Source organism: Oncorhynchus mykiss, chromosome 5 (assembly GCF_057628025.1).
Source record: "Oncorhynchus mykiss isolate SJ-2025 chromosome 5, ASM5762802v1, whole genome shotgun sequence".
NCBI classification, from domain to species: Eukaryota; Metazoa; Chordata; class Actinopteri; order Salmoniformes; family Salmonidae; genus Oncorhynchus; species Oncorhynchus mykiss.
This window is the reverse complement of record NC_143026.1, coordinates 38,893,613-38,912,500: the sequence shown is the minus strand read 5'-3', so window position 1 is coordinate 38,912,500 and position 18,888 is coordinate 38,893,613. Positions and strand designations below refer to the sequence as shown.

General features: G+C 45.1%; 1 protein-coding gene across 2 annotated transcripts in view; it reads left to right on the top strand.

Annotated features, from left to right (window-relative positions):
• Positions 1 to 18,279, top strand: part of unc5cb (unc-5 netrin receptor Cb) — a 183,699-nt gene extending 165,420 nt beyond the window's left edge. For both annotated transcript variants that reach the window (XM_090234782.1, XM_090234781.1), the window contains 8 exons: positions 174 to 521; positions 5,313 to 5,400; positions 5,531 to 5,708; positions 13,211 to 13,444; positions 13,998 to 14,147; positions 14,236 to 14,400; positions 15,058 to 15,236; positions 15,373 to 18,279. In XM_090234782.1, coding sequence (XP_090090908.1) covers positions 174 to 521; positions 5,313 to 5,400; positions 5,531 to 5,708; positions 13,211 to 13,444; positions 13,998 to 14,147; positions 14,236 to 14,400; positions 15,058 to 15,236; positions 15,373 to 15,532 — 1,502 coding nt within the window. In that variant the 3' untranslated portion in view covers positions 15,533 to 18,279. The remainder of the gene's footprint in view (positions 1 to 173; positions 522 to 5,312; positions 5,401 to 5,530; positions 5,709 to 13,210; positions 13,445 to 13,997; positions 14,148 to 14,235; positions 14,401 to 15,057; positions 15,237 to 15,372) is intronic.
• Positions 18,280 to 18,888: the final 609 nt, after the last annotated feature.

Genomic DNA, 18,888 nt, shown 5'->3' with positions numbered 1-18,888 from the left:
TTATGAAGGCCAATGTTACACATGGAATGATTTTATATTGACATAAAAACGGCTGCATTAGGCCTTTAACAGGTCAATACTGACTGGTCCTGATGGTGTGTTGGTCTGACTGCACCTCTCCTTTACACCCTAGTCTTACCACTGACATCAGCGTTGTCCTCTCCTGTCCCCAGCTGATATTCTGACGGCTCCCCCTGACCTGACCTCTGCGTCAGCCATGTACCGTGGACCCGTCTACGCCCTCCACGACGTAGCCGACAAGATCCCCATGACCAACTCCCCCCTCCTGGACCCACTGCCCAACCTGAAGATCAAGGTCTACAACTCCTCTGGTCTGGTCACCCCCTCCGAGGACCTGTCTGACTTCTCCCCCAAGCTGCCCCGTTGCCTGCTGGATGGGGACACCATGGGGAGGAGGACCCAAACCCAGACTTTGCTCCGTACCGGTACCAGGGACCCCTCCTGTACCGCCCTGGGCTCCTTCAACTCTCTAGGGGGGCACCTCATCGTCCCCAACTCAGGTATGGGTCTTTATGGGTCTGTCTAAGGAGGAGGAAGTGTGGTACAGTCTCAAAGTGGGTTGGTGTATAGTATTTTTTTATGTGTGTTTGAGTAAAGTGACGAAAATAATGGTTTTCTTAATATAGGACAGTCAAACAAATGATGCATGCCAGCAGAGCCACAACACAACACTAAACAATACATTCATTGGACTATAACAGTGACAAACGGTGCCCACAAACTGTTAGGGCCGACATAAAGCTTTCCCAACAGCAGTCCCAACATCTTACCACTGGTACACCTGGCTATCAGCAGAGCCTTGTCTGGCAGCCAAACAGTTCATTCAGCCTCATTTACTCCCTTTGTAAAAAACATAGCTGTTATGGCTGACTTCCTTAAACAAATGTGGTTTCTACTGACAATTGGAGATGTACAAACTATGGCATAATGGAACGACGAGTGATAAGAGGCAATCCGTAATTTCGATTAAGACATTAATGAGCGAGCTGGCATGGATGTCGTCAATATAAATATTTGTTCAGCACTTTTGAAATGTACAGGGACAAAATTCAGAACACGGGCCGTTATTACAGTATTCTTCCTGTACACTAAGTCAGAACCGAGGGATGAATAAAGTGGGCATATAAGCAGACAATGAAAGCTCTTTCAATATTCGATAATGACATTCCTCTAAAACAGGCTATAAAGTCAAATCAAATAGATTTTTATTGGTCACATGCACATGGTTAGCAGATGTTAATGCGAGTGTAGCGAAATGCTTGAGCTTCTAGTTCCAGCAGTGCAGTAATATCTAACAAGTAATCTAACAAATCCCCAACAACTACCGAATACACACAAATCTAAAGGGGTGAATGAGAATATGTACATATAAGTATATTGATGAGCGAGCGGAATTGACAAGGTGCAGTAGATGGTATGAAATACAGTATATACATGTGATATGAGTAATGTAAGATGTAAACATTATTAAAGTGGCATTATTTACAGTGACTAGTGATCTATTTATTAATAGGCTACAGATGCACCACCAAGTCAGAACAGTAGGCTACATTATTAGGGGAAAGGGGACACAACATTCACTTAGTATTACTTTCTTAGCTACAATATATTAGCATATTACATAATTTATTGCAGCAGCATACAAGACATTTTTGGACTCGGCTTGTTGTGCTGTGCTCACTTGAACAGGAAGGTGGCGCGGCGGTCCTTCGTTGGCAAATTTTTGTCATCGAAGTCTGGCATTCTTGGGATTTATGGCGCTTTCAAGGCAACTGGGAAGTCGGAAAAAAATAAGGTCGAATCATGACGTTAGTGATCTTCAGGTCGGAGCTCTAGAAAGAGGCCCAAGTTCCCGACTTGGAATTCTGAATTGGATGACCGTTCAAAATGTATTTTCCCAGTCGGAGCTCCTTTTTTCCCCGAGTTCCCAGTTGTCTTGAACTCTGAGATTTCCCAGTTCCGAGTTTCCAGTTGTTTTGAAAGTGGCAGAAATCATGCTGGATTGACACCATGGCCAATGTTGAATGTTTATCCTTTTAAACTTGGAAAAGAGACCCTTAAACCCAGACTTGGGACCACACATCCACTCCACTGAATGGCAGGTTAGTGATTGCTTTGCAATGCTTGCAATTAGCCACTGATTCATTCCAAACCGATCATAGTTGAATTTGCGATTCCCAACTTGTTGTGTAATGTTTATGTCCAATGGCCGATGAGCACCGATATGTTTTATCTATAACTTATCTTCATAATTTCTCTTCATATGACAAGTATTGAAAAGGATTTGCCAGTAGATCGTTGACTACATGATGATGACTGCTAGCTAAGGTTTTGATGTTGATGTATGATGTTGACAGGATCAGTCCAAACAAAGCTGCTGTAGATATAACGTGATTTGACGTCATTTTATGTGCTACTTCATAGTTTTGATGCCTTCACTGTTATTCTACAATGTAGAAAATAGTAAAAATAAAGAAAAACCATTGAATCAGTAGGTGTCTCCAAACAATGAACTTTAAACTGAATAAGTATTCCGGTAAGGCTGTTAAGTTATTTATAAGAAAACGTCCCTGCAGATCCATCTGGCCCTAGCCATAAGCAATTACCAGACCACTTTGGACTTTGTCTAGACTAGATTGGAGATTTGGTGCTTTCATACACTCACAATGACATTGGTTTGAGGTGCTTTATCAGTTCTCCCCATGGTACAGTTCTAGAGCAGGCCTTAGTTAGTAGCTGACAAGGTCTCCTCGTGGTGACTGTTATTAGGAGCTGCCTCCTTAAAGTGACTTAGCACAGTGTAATAACAGGATTAAGAGCCTCTGTGGAGGCTGGACTGACACAGAGATCGTTCTCACACCATCCCCCCATTCCATGCCTTCCTTCCATCCCCCTTCCCACACTACACACCATCCAAGGGCGCTCTAGCTTTCCATTATTTCATTATGAACAGGAGATGATGCTGTGATCCTGACACCGCTTCCCCTCTTATTCACCAGGGATCACCCTTATCCTCTACACATGGCCTGCAATGGGGACTAACGTCATACTGAAGCATGACTCCCTGGAGAGAGAGAGGGAGGGGGGAGCGAGAGGAGAAGCGGAGTGGGGAGCGAGGGGAGTGAGAGGAGAGGAGGAGGGGGGAGCGAGAGGAGAGGAGGAGGGGGAGCGAGAGGAGAGGAGGAGGGGAGGGGGGAGCGAGAGGAGAGGAGGAGGGGGAGCGATAGGAGAGGAGGAGGGGAGGGGGGAGCGAGAGGAGAGGAGAGGAGAAGGGAAGGGGGAGCGAGAGGAGGGAAGGGAGGGTGGAACGAGAGGAGAAGGGGAGGGGGAAGCGAGAGGAGAAGGGGAGGGGGGAGCGAGAGGAGAAGGGGAGGGGAGAGGGGAACGAGAGGAGAAGGGGACAGGGGGGAACGAGGAGAAGGGGAGCGAGGGGGGAGCGAGAGGAGAAGGGGAGGGGGAGCGAGAGGAGAGGGGGGAGGGGGGAACGAGAGGAGAAGAGGATGGTGAGAGAGAAAGAAGGGAAGGGGAGGGAGAAGGGGTAGGGTAGGGAGAGAGGGAAAGAGAGATATGACTCTGAAAGAGTGCTCAAAGCTCTCAGCGGTCAATCAGCGCATGGGTTCCACACAGTGCGTGACAGGGTTGTAAGAGTAGCTGGGTGCCTGGCTGCTCAGAGCACAGAGCACAAGGTTGGTACAGTTCTGCTCTGTTTAGGCCTGTAATACTGCTTACATGATCTGTGGTGTTCCCACGTCGCACACATGTGGTTTGTTTTTAATGCACCACAGATGCATGATGACAGCTGGGAAAAACAGGCGGAAACATTAAAGGATAACAACTTCTAGGGTTTCTGGAGTTGTTCCTCTGGAAAACCATCTCTGGCTGATGTTCCTGTTTAGCCACCTCATCATGTTACACAGGCAGAGAGAAGAACACATCTGTCATAGGATATGTTTTCATTCCTGGGTAATTAAATGCTGTGTGGCAGTAGGAGAGTGGGCATTCTGTACTTAGCATTTCAACTAATATCCTTTTTTTTCTCTTTGAAGCATTTCTCTAAGTGAATGCAGGAGCTCTCTCTCTCTCTCTCTCTCTCTCTCTCTCTCTTTCTCTTTCTCTTTCTCTCTCTCTCTCTCTCTCTCTCTCTCTCTCTCTCTCTCTCTCCCTCCCTCTCTCCCCTTCTCTCTCTCTCTCTCTCTCTCTGTCTCCCTCTCTCTCTCTCTCTCTCTCTCTCTCCCCTTCTCTCTCTCTTTCTCTCTCTCTCTCTCTCCCTCCCTCTCTCCCCTTCTCTCTCTCTCTCTCTCTCTCTCTCTCTCTCTCTCTCTCTCTCTCTCTCTCTCCCTCCCTCTCTCCCCTTCTCTCTCTCTCTCTCTCGCTCTCTCTCGCTCTCTCTCTCCCTCCCTCTCTCCCCTTCTCTCTCTCTCTCTCTCTCTCTCTCTCTCTCTCTCTCTCTCCCTCTCTCCCCTTCTCTCTCTCTCTCTCTCTCTCTCCCTCTCTCTCTCTCTCTCTCCCTCCCTCTCTCCCCTCTCTCTCTCTCTCTCTCTCTCTCTCTCTCTCTCTCTCTCTCTCTCTCTCTCTCTCTCTCTCTCGCTCTCTGTTACTTCTCATACAGTAGCCTATCCGCCTGATACAGTATCTGTGTAGTGCTGTGTGATTTCCCTTCTAGATGCTGACTGCCACCCTTTGAAAGGTTCACTACAAGGACATGGGAAATCAATGTGATATCTGACAAACCCTGGAGACAGAGAGAGGGGGGAAATCTCCCTGAAAAACAGAGCAAGCAGGACATCAAATCATATCAGACACAGATGGAGATAATTGAAATCACTGCCTTATAGCCATACAGTTCAGCATTGGGATGAGACTAGAGAACTCATTGATGTTGTCTTATTCTGCCATATAATGGGTTCAGTGTGTGGCAGTATTTACACTACAGTAAGAGACAGTGGGAAGGGGCAGTGATATGGCTGTTTGTGGTTTGGCCTCATGATGTCTCTCCCAATGTGTCTCTCTGGCTGTCTGCTTGGGGCCCCAGGGCTGGGCAGGGGATAAACACTGAACACAGAATGACAGAGCATGACAGGGAGATGTCTAGAGGGCAGTGCTGGGCTGGTTAGACCACTGTGTGTGTGTGTGTGTGTGTGTTGGAGTGCCAGTGTGCATGAGTGTGTAGAGTCCTGTGAGTGTGCATAGAGACAGTGCAAAAATACAGTGTGTGTGTGTGTGACCACAGAACGTGTGACTACAAAGTGTGACTACAAAGTGTGTGACCGTGGTGTGTGTTGTCTCCCCAGGGGTGAGTCTGCTAGTTCCAGCAGGAGCCGTCCCTCAGGGGAGAGTCTATGAGATGTACGTGACCGTCCACAGGAAGGACAGCATGAGGTAACTACAATCTTTTCTATTCCCTCTGGCTGTGCTGTTTATACCAGACACACATCTCCTACACACACTACCCATACTGTCACAACACTAACCTGTGTGTGTGCGTGCGTGTTTGCGTGCGTTCCCTCAGGCCCCCAGTCGATGACTGCCAGACAGTGCTAAGCCCAGTGGTGAGCTGTGGCCCCCCAGGTGCTCTCCTGACGCGCCCAGTCATCATCACCATGCACCACTGTGCTGAGGCTGACAGTGGATCAGCCGAGGATTGGCTGATTCAGCTCAAGACCCAATCACAGCAGGCCCAGTGGGAGGTGAGTGGCATGATATGTTCTCTGACATGCAATGGGTACCGGACGAAGTGTGTGGAGGTGGAAGATGGTACTGGAAAAAACGACTAAGGTCAATGTCATGAGGTAGGATGACAGTGGCAATAAAGGGAGTAGAGAATGGGATAAACTAATGTATCTCTGCACACACAGCACAAGCTCAATTAGAGACAGAGGATTGTGTAAGAACAGTTATAGGGAATAGCATGCTGGCATTTCCCCCCCAGGCTCTCTGTCTTTTCCGCTCTTGTGTGAGTGTGTCCCATCATTAAAAGCAGTGATGATAATGAGTTGTGTTGCCGTGGGCATCTCTGTGAACATAGCCCCATTCCTAGCCTCACAGCCCTTTGTTTTTAACACACACACACACACACACACACACAATGGTTTAATTAGCAGTAGCAGGAGGAGGCGGATGCAGCCTACGCAAACGCCCCCGCACCAGAAACACTTCCTTAAAGCTGGTTAGCCAGCCAGGTTGCTCAAGATCTACTTCAAAATCGACGTCGGTCCAGGTACAAAGGACGTCGAGGAGATGCCATCAAAACTCACCACTAGGGGTAACGGTGAGCGCCATTACCATCAAGTAGGCTTGGCTTTCTGCTCGGGTGTTGTGGACGGGTGTGGCGGATGGGCGTACGCTGCGAGCTATGACTTCCAGGGGTTGCATGTTCAATCCCAGTGATAGGCACTCATTTAATTTGTTTTATTTTTTAAACCTATCCCTAACCTTTAACTCGTAACTAACCATTCGAAATGAATGTCTAAACTTAACAAGCCACGAGGCGCCGGCGACAGCGGCGCAGCAACCCGGGGTGGTTGGAGAAAATTCCAAATGGAGAAGCGTGGACAAACGTCGGAATCTGAAGTCAAATTGGTCAAACCGTGACATCTTGTTGGGTTAGCGCTGTACCCCCTTATGCTGCAGCAAATGTAGGCCACGCTGTCACGAGAAAAAAAGTTGATGAGATGATATGTCTGACTGCATTGTGAATTGTACTCTATACCCAGATGGGCTACCTCTCACCGACCCTGAGCATTGATGCAGAGGCCGTTGAGAAGCCAGATTTAGACATGGCATATAATTTAACAGTTCCATTTCACGCCTTGCTGTTCATATAAATATATTATTATAATTTACCGCTTTTCTCACAGTTATTTATCCTGGGAAAAGGGAGTGTTTTTTGGCGGTAAATCCCGGTAAATCTCGGTAACCGGGTCCCCGCCATTCAACCCTAATAAACACACAAACTCACGCTTTCTCAGTTCAATAATACACTCTCCCCACGACACTCCCACACACTCATTCTTTCCCTGGCAGTTGAGACGTACTTCAGTTGTAGGGTGCCTTCTTTCTCCTTAGCTTCAGTGTGGAATTTCTATTTTACTCTTATATGTGAAATGTAATACAATTGTTGGTTGTTATTATGCAAAATAAATAACCTATCAATTATTCTTTATAATTTGTCTGGAAAGCATCTAGTTGTAATTCTGTCAGATAGACTGGGCCAATGTAGTATTGCCAAGTGAAGGGAAGTATTTGAGTGGCGGTGTATAACATTGAAATGGTTCCATTTCAGCTAGCTGTCAGAACAAAGCCTCTGGGGCCTGGTCATCACTGGCCTGTCAACTGACACACTTCCATCCCCTCATACACAGGCCTGGCCAGGCACTATTATTCTTCAGCTGCTTAGCAACAGCTTCTGACCTGCTGTCATTCCATCAGAGCTGATAGAGCCCTACTCTACTTCTCAAGGTCTGTGGGTGTCTTTCAGGAAGCACTGGGGTGTAGACGTGTGTTGGAAAGAGAACACCACCCACTGGCAACTCACCGGTCGAATCAACGTTGTTTCCGCATCATTTCAATGAAATGACATTGAACCTACGTGGAATAGATGTAGAAACCATCCCAGTGGATGGTTTCCTCGATTCCTGTATTACTTCCTAGATCCTTACATTACTAAATAAGTATTAACAAAGCAGTGGGGTTTCTAGTAGTTATTAAAGGTTGTGTAGAACGCTACTACTGGGATAATGTCCATTCCTGTTTCATTTCCTCCATTCCTGTTTTATTTCCTTGATTCCTGTATATTTCCTTGATTCCTGTATATTTCCTAGATTCCTGTATATTTCCTAGATTCCTGTATATTTCCTAGATTCCTGTTTTATTTCCTTGATTCCTGTATATTTCCTTGATTCCTGTATATTTCCTTGATTCCTGTATATTTCCTTGATTCCTGTATATTTCCTTGATTCCTGTATATTTCCTTGATTCCTGTATATTTCCTTGATTCCTGTATATTTCCTTGATTCCTGTATATTTCCTAGATTCCTGTATATTTCCTAGATTCCTGTATATTTCCTAGATTCCTGTATATTTCCTAGATTCCTGTATATTTCCTAGATTCCTGTATAATTCCTAGATTCCTGTATATTTCCTTGATTCCTGTATATTTCCTAGATTCCTGTATATTTCCTAGATTCCTGTATATTTCCTAGATTCCTGTATATTTCCTAGATTCCTGTATATTTCCTTGATTCCTGTATATTTCCTTGATTCCTGTATATTTCCTTGATTCGTGTATATTTCCTAGATTCCTGTATATTTCCTTGATTCCTGTATATTTCCTTGATTCCTGTATATTTCCTAGATTCCTGTATATTTCCTAGATTCCTGTATATTTCCTTGATTCCTGCACTTAGAGAGAAGAAAAGGGTTCTGAAAGGGTTCTTCGGCTGTCCCTTTAACTGAACCCTTTTTGGTTCCAGGTAGAACTAGGGCTGTTGCGGTGACCATAATACCACCACACCGGCAGTCATGAGTCATGACCGCAGTAAAATTCTACGTGACTATTAAGTCACGGTAATTCCCTCTTATGCATTCTGGACATGTGTTAGTAGAACCCAACTGGTACTCAGGGCTCTATTGTCCCTCTAACCACTCTGACATCAATGCAAACGCAATTGAAAATCACACCAAACACTTATCATCAAAACAGTATATGCTTTTAAAACTCACCTCACTGTGATTGATCAATTTGAAGAGAGAAGTTCAACAGCAGGTTGAAAGTGAGTGGAACACATTTTCGTTGTGGATGTTGTTTCAAAGCCTAACACGACGAAATGGACAGCGCTTTCTAATTCAAAACACCTATATGCATATTAGAGCTTAAGCATATGCATAGGATTATATGAGCCCACGCCCCCTCCTAAAAACAGAATTAAAGTAATGATTGTGGCGTTATGCAATACATAGCCTACTGCATATTACACATGGCAGAAAAACATGAGAAAACACTGATTAAACTTATCTTTGGTACAGATTTCACTTGGTTTCCCAAATGAAGCACTGGGTAGCTGCAGGAACCGGGTTAGAGGTCTCCATACAGAATTTTGGCTCAACTGTCACGACGAAATAACCGAAGTGGCCTACCTGACATGAGTGAAACTAACCAGTGGCCTCATATGGATTACAGGTGTTTTTTCTCCTACCCCTATTCCTGCTCATTTGATAATGGGCCATTCTGAATTGAAACAAATGTTAGATATTAAATTGAGAATAGTCTGATGGGTGAAAATACAGTGTGGTCACTTGTGAACATTGTGATCAGCCTGAGGCAAGGAACAGAGCACAAGCTTTTCTGCACCTTCCTCAAACCATCAATAGCCTATAGTCGCATAATGCAGCTCATATACACTGTATATACAAAAGTATGTGGACACCCCTTCAAATGAGTGGATTCGGCTATTTCAGCCACACCCGTTGCTGACAGGAGTATAAAAGGTAACACATAGCCATGCAATCTCCATGGACAAACATCGTCAGTTGAATGGCCTCACTGAAGAGCTCAGTGACTTTCAACGTGGTACTGTCATAGGGTTCCACCATTCCAAGTCAGTTCGTCAAATATCTGCCCTGCTAGAGCTGCCCCTGTCAACTGTAAGTGCTGTTATTATGAAGTGGAAACGTCTAGGAGCAACAATGGCTCAGCCACGAAGTGGTAGGCCACACAAGCTCACAGAACGGGACTCCTGAGTGCTGTAGCGCTGTAGCACGTAAAAAATCGCCTGTCTTCGGTTGCAACACTCTTTACCGAGTTCCAAACTGCCCCTGGATGCAATGTCAGCACAAGAACTGTTCGTCGGGAGCATCATGAAATGGGTTTCCATGGCCGAGCAGCCTCACACAAGCCTTAGATCACCATGCGCATTGCTCGCTGCCGTTGGACTCAAGAGTGGAAACCTTCTGGAGTGATGATTCACGCTATACCATCTGGCAGTCCGACGGACGAATCTGGGTTTGGCGGAAGCCAGGAGAACTCTACCTGCCAGAATGCATTCCAACTGTACATTTTGGTGGAGGAGGAATAATGGTCTGGGGATGTTTTCATGGACTAGTCCCCTTAGTTCCAGTGAAGGAAAATCTTAATACTACAGCATACAATGGCATTCTAGACAATTCTGTGCTTCCAACTTTGTGGCAATAGTTTGAGGAAGGTCCTTTCCTATTTCAGCATGACAATGGCCCTGTGCACAAAGTGAGTTCCATACAGAAATGCTTTGTTGAGATCGGTGTGGAAGAACTTGACTGGTTTGCACAGAGCCCCGACCTCAACCCCATCAAATTGGAATTGGCATACCGACTGCGAGCCAGGCATCAGAGCCAGGCATTGGGCGATGCCAGGCAGCCAGGCATCACCCAACATCAGTGCCCGACCTCACTAATGCTTGTGGCTGACTGGAAGCAAGTCCCCGCAGCAAAGTTCCAACATCTAGTGGAAAGCCTTTCAGAAGAGTGGAGGCTGTTATAGCAGCAAAGTGGGGACCAACTCCATATTAATGCCCATGATTTTGAAATGAGATGTTCGACGAGCAGGTGTCCACATACTTATGGCCATGCAATGTATCTTTTGATTTCTAAGGCATTCTATGGTTTGTAGGCTACCATTCACAACTACAGTTGCCAATAACTCTAAATCTAGCATATAGGACCTGTTTCAAATTATCACTTTTACACACAACATAGCTACTTCATATGCGCACTCTCGCTCCGAATGGGAAAAATGTCCTTTCTATTTCATTCAGCTAAATTCAAATGCATTTTTCTTACTATAAAATCCTATAACATAATGGCATATCTTGTCTGCTAAATGGTGCAGAGCCAGATAATGTACAGTAGGCCAACTCATATTTTGTTATTCTGAAATACATTTTCTTCATATCATAATGTTTCTTTAGACCTAACTAAAATAAATGAGGATTTATTGTGATGATGTATATTCAATTGATTTATTAGACCATTGTAAATGTAGTTCCAAAAGCGCACATCAGCGGCTTGTATGTGGCTTGTATGTGGCTTGTATGTGGCTTGTATGTGTCTTGTATGTGGCTTGTATGTGGCTTGTATGTGGCTTGTATGTGGCTTGTATGCGGCTTGTATGCGGCTTGTATGCGGCTTGTATGCGGCTTGTATGCGGCTTGTATGCGGCTTGTATGCGGCTTGTATGCGGCTTGTATGCGGCTTGTATGCGGCGTGTATGTGGCCTGGAGGCCGGTAGTTGCTAAACATGTTTATCTTATTTAGCATTCAATTATGGTGAGATCGGCAGTCTTTTGCATGACAATAACGGGCTGACAAAATGTTGAGACCGCCACAGCCCTAGGTAGAACCCTTTTGGGTTCCATGTAGAACCCTCTGTGGAAAGGGTTCTCCATGGAACACAGAAGGGTTCTTCTACCTGGAACCAAAAGTGTTCTACCTGAAACCAAAAAGGGTTCTTCAAAGGGTTCTCCTATGGGAACAGCCGAAGAAACCTTGTAGGTTCTAGACTTTGTAGGTTCTAGGTACTTTTTTTCTAAGAGTGTAGAATTCTAGATACAGCAGTGGGTTTTAGACTAATTCAGAGTTGTGTAAAAGTTTGTTGGAAGGAGAAACTATAGATTCCTGTATATTTTGACTGCCTAACCCATCTGCAGTCAGTGTGGGGGCGACTCAGAGGAAGATGAGGGTTTGATGCGGTAACGAGAGACTGGTTTGAGCCAGTAGAGCCTTTTTTCAGCTGTTTGTTCCACTGCATCACCAACATGCATATCCTGTCGGTCTCAACACATTCATCACCATGTTACAGAGCCTTCACTGCCCATATCAACATAGTGACGCCATATTGCATCAGCACAGTGAAATCTGATGATTATCATCTCACAATCTGAAGCCTACAGATTGTTCTAGGCCTTCAGAGAGAAGCTTGATTCGATGTGTCTTGGACTCTCTTTTCCAGCTCTGCAAACAAAAAAAACCCATGGATAACAGACATGAGAATCTCCATGATGTTGATGTTACTACTGTAGGAGGTATATGAACATTTGATGAGGAAGTCATCTGTAATATACATACAGTGTTTAATGTGGGATACGTAGCGTGTGACTATGACGGAGTGCCTTTGGGCAGCCAATAAACCGAGATTGCGGCGTGAAAGCGTTTAAACAGAGAAATAACTATTGATTATATCTCAGCCTGTCAGCCATGTGGATGGTAATATCCGTAGATGATGCCTGGCTGCTTTATATCAGCTTCTCTTCCCGCTGAGCTGAGGCCAACCACACACGTACTGGAGGACTGGCGATATATTGCTTTTGCTATGACATGCGCTGTCAGAATGGTAGCTCTCCCTTCTGTTCTCCCCATAGAGAGAGGCAGTCAGACAGTCATAGGGAGAGAGATTCAGCGTCTGGCTCTTATATTACCGTCGTACAATGTGAATAATCAGACGTCTCAGTGATGTGTCCAGCACAGTGAGGTGTGTGTGTGTGTGTGTGTGTGTGTGTGTGTGTGTGTGTGTGTGTGTGTGTGTGTGCATAGCAGAGTGTAATGAGTAACATGTGTCAGTCAGTAAGTCTCTCCTCACAAAGAGTCTTTCAGCACGTGTGTGTGAGGCCTTAGCCCAGTTTTCCACTGTATTGTAATCATCCCCCTAGTGAGGAACACTCATACTGTCCCCCAGGATCAGTTAAAGACCCTAATGACCAGCTATAATACTGCTGTTAAATGCCCCGGTTCTAAATAAAATAACTCTCTTACACACACACAGTCACACACACAGTCAAACACACACACTATGATGGTGTCATTCCTCTTCTCTCTGTCTGTCTCACATAATGGGTTGAAAGGATGCCAGGCTGTGTGCTGCTCATAGTAGCGTCAGGATTACAGAGCTCAGCATGCCTCTTGACCCAGTTAGACCCCGACACCAATAATGAAACAGGAATATGCTCTCACATGATCCAGCGTTGTCGTCACTGGGGGGAACTAGGAGAGGGACATTATGCTATAACCTCATACATGGTGGTCTATTGTTAGACATTAAACATTTAGACGTATGTAGGGACTAGGCAGGCACATGTATACATTTACATGGATACTGTAATCACACACAGTCTCACACTCACACTCACTCTCGTTCTCTCTCTCTCTCTCTCTCTCTCTCTAGGAGGTAGTGGTAGTAGGAGAGGAGAACTTCACCACTCCCTGTTACATCCAGATGGATGAGGAGGCGTGTCACATCCTGACAGAGACCCTAGGGACCTACTGCCTGGTGGGTCAGTCCTGCAGCGCGGCCACCACCAAGCGGCTCAAGTTGGCCATCTTCGGCCCCGTCACATGCCCTGCTCTGGAGTACCACATTAGAGTCTACTGCCTGGACGACACACAGGACTCACTCAAAGTAAGAACGTGTGTGTGTGTGTGTGTGTGTGTGTGTGTGTGTGTGTGTGTGTGTGTGTGTGTGTGTGTGTGTGTGTGTGTGTGTGTGTGTGTGTGTGTGTGTGTGTGTGTGTGTGTGTGTGTGTGTGTGTGTGTGTGTGTGTGTGTGTGTGTGTGTGTGTGTGTGTGTGTGAGTAGCCAGCAGAAGCGTTATAAGGGGAGATGAGCACATGCATTTGAATATAATCTCCATCATCAAGCTGCTCCCGGAGAAATGATGCCGTGCCCTCACAAATATGTCCTCCCCCCATCACAACACATTAGAATACCTCTATCCGCCTACACTGAAGAAAGATAAGGTGTCATTATTACTTTTGGGAGGAGGATAGGACCCGGTTATTTAGTTTGGGATGCGGGGTAATGGGAATTGGGAATGATCATGTTGAATGTAGAAGTGAATGTCAAAGGTTGGGAATGTTTCTAGATGGATTATATCCCATAATTTTCTGCTTCAAACAGCGTGGATAGAGTGGTTGTCTCATGTCTTAACCCTGTGTGTCTCTGTGTTATTATAGGAGGTCCTACAGATGGAGAAGCAGATGGGAGGGAAACTGCTGGACGAACCAAAGACCCTCAACTTCAAGGACAGCACCCACAACCTGCGACTGTCCATCCACGACGTCCCACACACACTGTGGAAGAGCAAGCTACTAGCCAAGTATCAGGTACGCACAGCAAACACGGAAAGTACAGACACACAAGCACCCTTGGTGCCAGTATTAACCCCCCGCCCCCCACCCCCTCTCTTCCCAGGAGTTGTCGTTCCAGCAGGTGTGGTCTGGGTCCCAGAGGAACCTCCACTGTACCTTCACCCTGGAGAGGTTCTGTCCCAGCACCGTAGACCTGGTCTGTAAACTGTGTGTCCGACAGGTGGAGGGGGAGGGACAGATCTTCCAGCTGGACACCACCCTCTCAGAGGTAAGGAGATATTAGAGTGTCCAGATAGAGTACGTATAGTGTACTAATAAACATGTACATGCTGAATCATGCATACATGCTCAGACAAATCAGACTAACTTGATTTAGTCGGACTTACTGCTAACTTGAATTGAGGCTGCTGTTATATTGAACATCCCTGTCTTTTTCCATGTCTTTGTCCCTCCTGGGTATTGAGTTTAGCCTTCTGTCAGTGAACTAATTTACTCAGACAGTGAGCCTTGAGCCTGCTGCACAGACAGCCCTCTCGTTGAGAGCTTGTCTGTTATGAGAGTTACAAGCATTACTGGTTTTATATTTCATAGCTCCACACAGAGCACAGATCTAAGGGAATAATCACAAAGAGAATGGTGGAGTAGGAGAATATTGGAGCAGAGATGGAACAGGGAACATTGGATAGTGGGCATTGTGTAACTTGCCCTGGCCTTAGTACTGTAGACACTCGTCTCCGTCTGTCTGGGGCTTTCTGTCTGACTAGAGGCTAGGAGCTGGCTGGACAATTTGATGAAGACATGCACCAATTCGAATGAGAACTAAACTTGGAACACTAACTCCAACAATCAGCTCCCAAAGAATCATTTCAGTCAATTCAAATAGTTGAACCCTGTACTGACATCAGTCTCTCTCTTGCATATCCAGGACACCCAGAGCATCGACACGTCTCTGCTGGACCCAGCCAGTAACATCACAACCCTGGTGGGGCCCAATGCCTTCCGCATCCCCCTCTCCATCAGACAGAAGCTCTGTGGCAGCCTGGACGCACCACAGACCAGAGGCAACGACTGGAGGATGCTGGCACACAAACTGAACCTGGACAGGTAGTGATAGGACTGGATGATCTGTGTGTGCGTGTGTGTGTGTGTGTGGTACTGTCCAGTGTTACTGAAGCTTGGCTATCTCTTTTCTTCTCTCTCTCTCTCTTTCTCTTTCTCTCTCTCCCCCCTCCCCCATCAGGTATCTGAACTACTTTGCCACTAAGTCCAGTCCTACTGGGGTGATTTTAGACCTGTGGGAGGCACAACACTTCCCAGACGGGAACCTTAGCCGCCTAGCTGCCGTGCTGGAGGAGATGGGTCGCCATGAGAACCTCATGCCCATGGCAATGGACCACTGACACATGTCCGTCAAAGAACAGGAAATTCCGGGAGGAGTGAGAGATGAGTCAGGGAGAGAAGGCGAGAGAGTAAGAGTGGCAATCTGTCAGCTGACATGCAGAACAGGCAGAGGCCGAAATTTTTTCAATCAGGGAACACACAGACATAGTGACACACACACACACGTACATACATACTTATCATAGCCATGCTCCACTTACAGTATATTGGGAGTAACATTTTGACAAAGGAAAGAGAAAGTAAGTCAGCTCTGTTTGTTCTCTCCCTGGTACAGTTTTCTTTACCGTGATACAGTTTCCTAGGAAACGCTTGATAGTGCTGTCCATATAGTGGATGTGGTGACAGACTGGCTCAGAGCATAGGATCATGGGAAGGAAGGGGTGGGGCGGGGAAGGCCCTCCCACTCCACCTGCCCCCATGGATCCCCATGGTAACCCCTGTAAACAACATTAATGTTGAATGACTCGTCAATATTTCTGATGGAAGAACTTGTTTCAGTGACTATATAGGTCTGTATTTAATAACACATCCATTTATACACAAATATCTCTCCTTTTTGTCTTTAATGCAGCCTAACATTGAGTTTTCCAGTGTGTTCTTTTCCCCTGCTTTCGTTGCACAGTTCTTTGTTTTCATTGTGCCATAGTGCTGCCTAGTGGATTCTCTTAGTAACAACACCTACTGTACAGTCACTGATACAAAGACAATAGCGCAACCTGTACATAAACAAAACATTGAAAACTGTAACCTTTTACAGTGTAAGACTGTCATTATTAATATTAGCTGTTATCATTCATGTTGTGTATTATTACATTGTTTTACACTTATTTTTTGTTGCTTTTTATTCTGCAATTATTTACAATTTGCATATTTAGTTTGAAACGATTATATTTGGGTTTATATTGCGCTATCAAGGGTTTGCATGTTAGGCCATGAAACCCATGATGCTGATACAAGGAACTGTCTGAGAGGTCAATGAGAGGTCAGTCAGTCAAGTCATCTCTCACTCACAGCATGCCAGTCAGCATTGTCAGAGAGGAAGCGAGAGGTTCCACTCCTGTCAAAATCTGTCCACGCGGGAATACAGCGGTAAGCAGACCGCCTGCCTTCCCGCCTTTGGGACAACGACTCCCATTGTTAGGGCGGAGACATGAGCATCTAGTCATTATATACAGATCTCTGGCATAGTGGAACATCGCAATCTGCTCTCATCATGTATGGTCCCCTGATGATGACCTTGTCCAAATGAGACAGAACCAGGGTAAGGAAGAGATGGGAGTCTGTCTTCCAAGGTGGAAGATGTGTCGTTTGTTGATAGACAGACGGTATATTTTTTTAGGACTGATGCAGCCTGATACGATTGCCTTTTACCAAATAATTGATATTGATGTAAAATTCCACGCTAATGTTATGTCTGAATACCTGTAATCTGATTGTTTCACATGAGCAGATTACTAAATGACAACATACACTGAGTATAACAAACATTAGGAACTCCTTCCTAATTTTGAGTTACACCCCCTTTTCCCCTCAAGACAGCCTCAATTCTTCGGGGCATGGACTCTACAAGGTGTCGAAAGCGTTCCACAGGGATGCTGGCCCATGTTGATTCCTATGCTACCCACAGTTGTGTCAAATTGACTGGATGTCCTTTGGGTGGCGGACCATTAATGGTACACACGGGAAACTGTTTAGCATGAAAAACCCAGCAGCGTTGCAGTTCTTGACACAAACCGGTGCGCCTGGCACCTACTACCATACCCCGTTCAAAGGCACTTAAATATTTTGTCTTGCCCATTCACCCTCTGAATGGCACACATACACAATATACGTCTCAGTTATCTCAAGGCTTAAAAATCCTTCTTTCACCTGTCTCCTCCCTTTCATCTACACTGATTGAAGTGGATTTACACCCTTCAGAGCCTGGTTCCTCTCTAGGTTTCTTCCTAGGTTCCGGCCTTTCTGGGGAGTTTTTCCTAGCCACTGTGCTTCTACATCTTCTTTGCTTGCCGTTTGGGGTTTTAGGCTGGGTTTCTGTACAGCACTTTGTGTCATCGGCTGATGCAAAAAATACTTTATAAATACATTTGATTGATTGATTGATTTAACAAGTGACATCAATAAGGGATCATAGCTTTCACCTGGATTCACCTGGTCAGTCATTGTCTTGGAAAGAGGAGGTTCTTAATGTTTTGTATACTCAGTGTAGACTAACAGTTACTGTTGACTGTCAGTGGGGGGAATGGAAATAGGTGAAATCATGTGAACTTTGACAGATTATCAAATTATTTATCTTGCAAAGGGGAAAGCATTAAGTATAAGGATTTTATGATAGCATATTTGTATTATATGATAGCATATTTGTATGTGTACAATAATTGAAGATAACTGTCGACCCAACATTCCTTTAAAAGAAGCAGCGCTGACAATAGTCGTTTGATTAGTTTTGGTTAAAAAAAAACAAATATTGACAGTTGTGTGAGCATTTTCCTAAAGCCGTCTATGCAAACTTTGCATCCTTTATATAAAAAAATGTATGTACTGAAAAGTGCTAGCCGTTGCATTCCATCGTTCTCCTGAGGCTTCATGGGTAATATTGTATGTATAGTGAGAATGTGGCCAATTCTGTTCTGGCATTCATCATGTTACTTGCAAATGCTTGCATTTCCTCTGTTAAGTTCCTGTACAAAGTGTAAGAAAGAATTTTTAAAACTAATAATAAATTATATTTATATGCAACACTGAATGCAGAATCTGACTCTTCTTTTCCACTTTCTGGTGGCTTTCTCCGTTCAATCTGTATTGCTGAAGAAATGTGAAGGTAATTTCCGATTGACAGGACATGCAGCGTTCACCATGAATGCAGTCTCCACTAACGCGGGGACATTGCCTTTAAATTCAAATAAGGCTGTAACTCTGAACTTCCGCGACACGGATTGAATAGAGGCCTAACACTAGCTACCACAACCTTAACCCTAGCTTCATGTCCCCAGATCAACCCCAAACCTAGCCATAACCCACATTTTGGTTGATCTTGCTTGAATCTATTTATCCTTCTTTTCTCTCTGGATTCATAAGGTGTAGGATTTCCTTTATATATATATATATATATATATATATAGAGAGAAAGAAAGACAAAGAGAGAGAGAGAGAGAGAGCGAGAGAAAGAAAGACAGAGAGAGAGAGAGAGAGAGAGAGAGAGAGAGAGAGAGAGAGAGAGAGAGAGAGAGAGAGAGAGAGAGAGAGAGAGAGAGAGAGAGAGAGAGAGAGAGAGAGAGAGAGAGAGAGAGAGAGAGAGAGAGAGAGAGAGAGAGAGAGAGAGAGAGAGAGAGAGAGAGAGAGAGAGAGAGAGAGA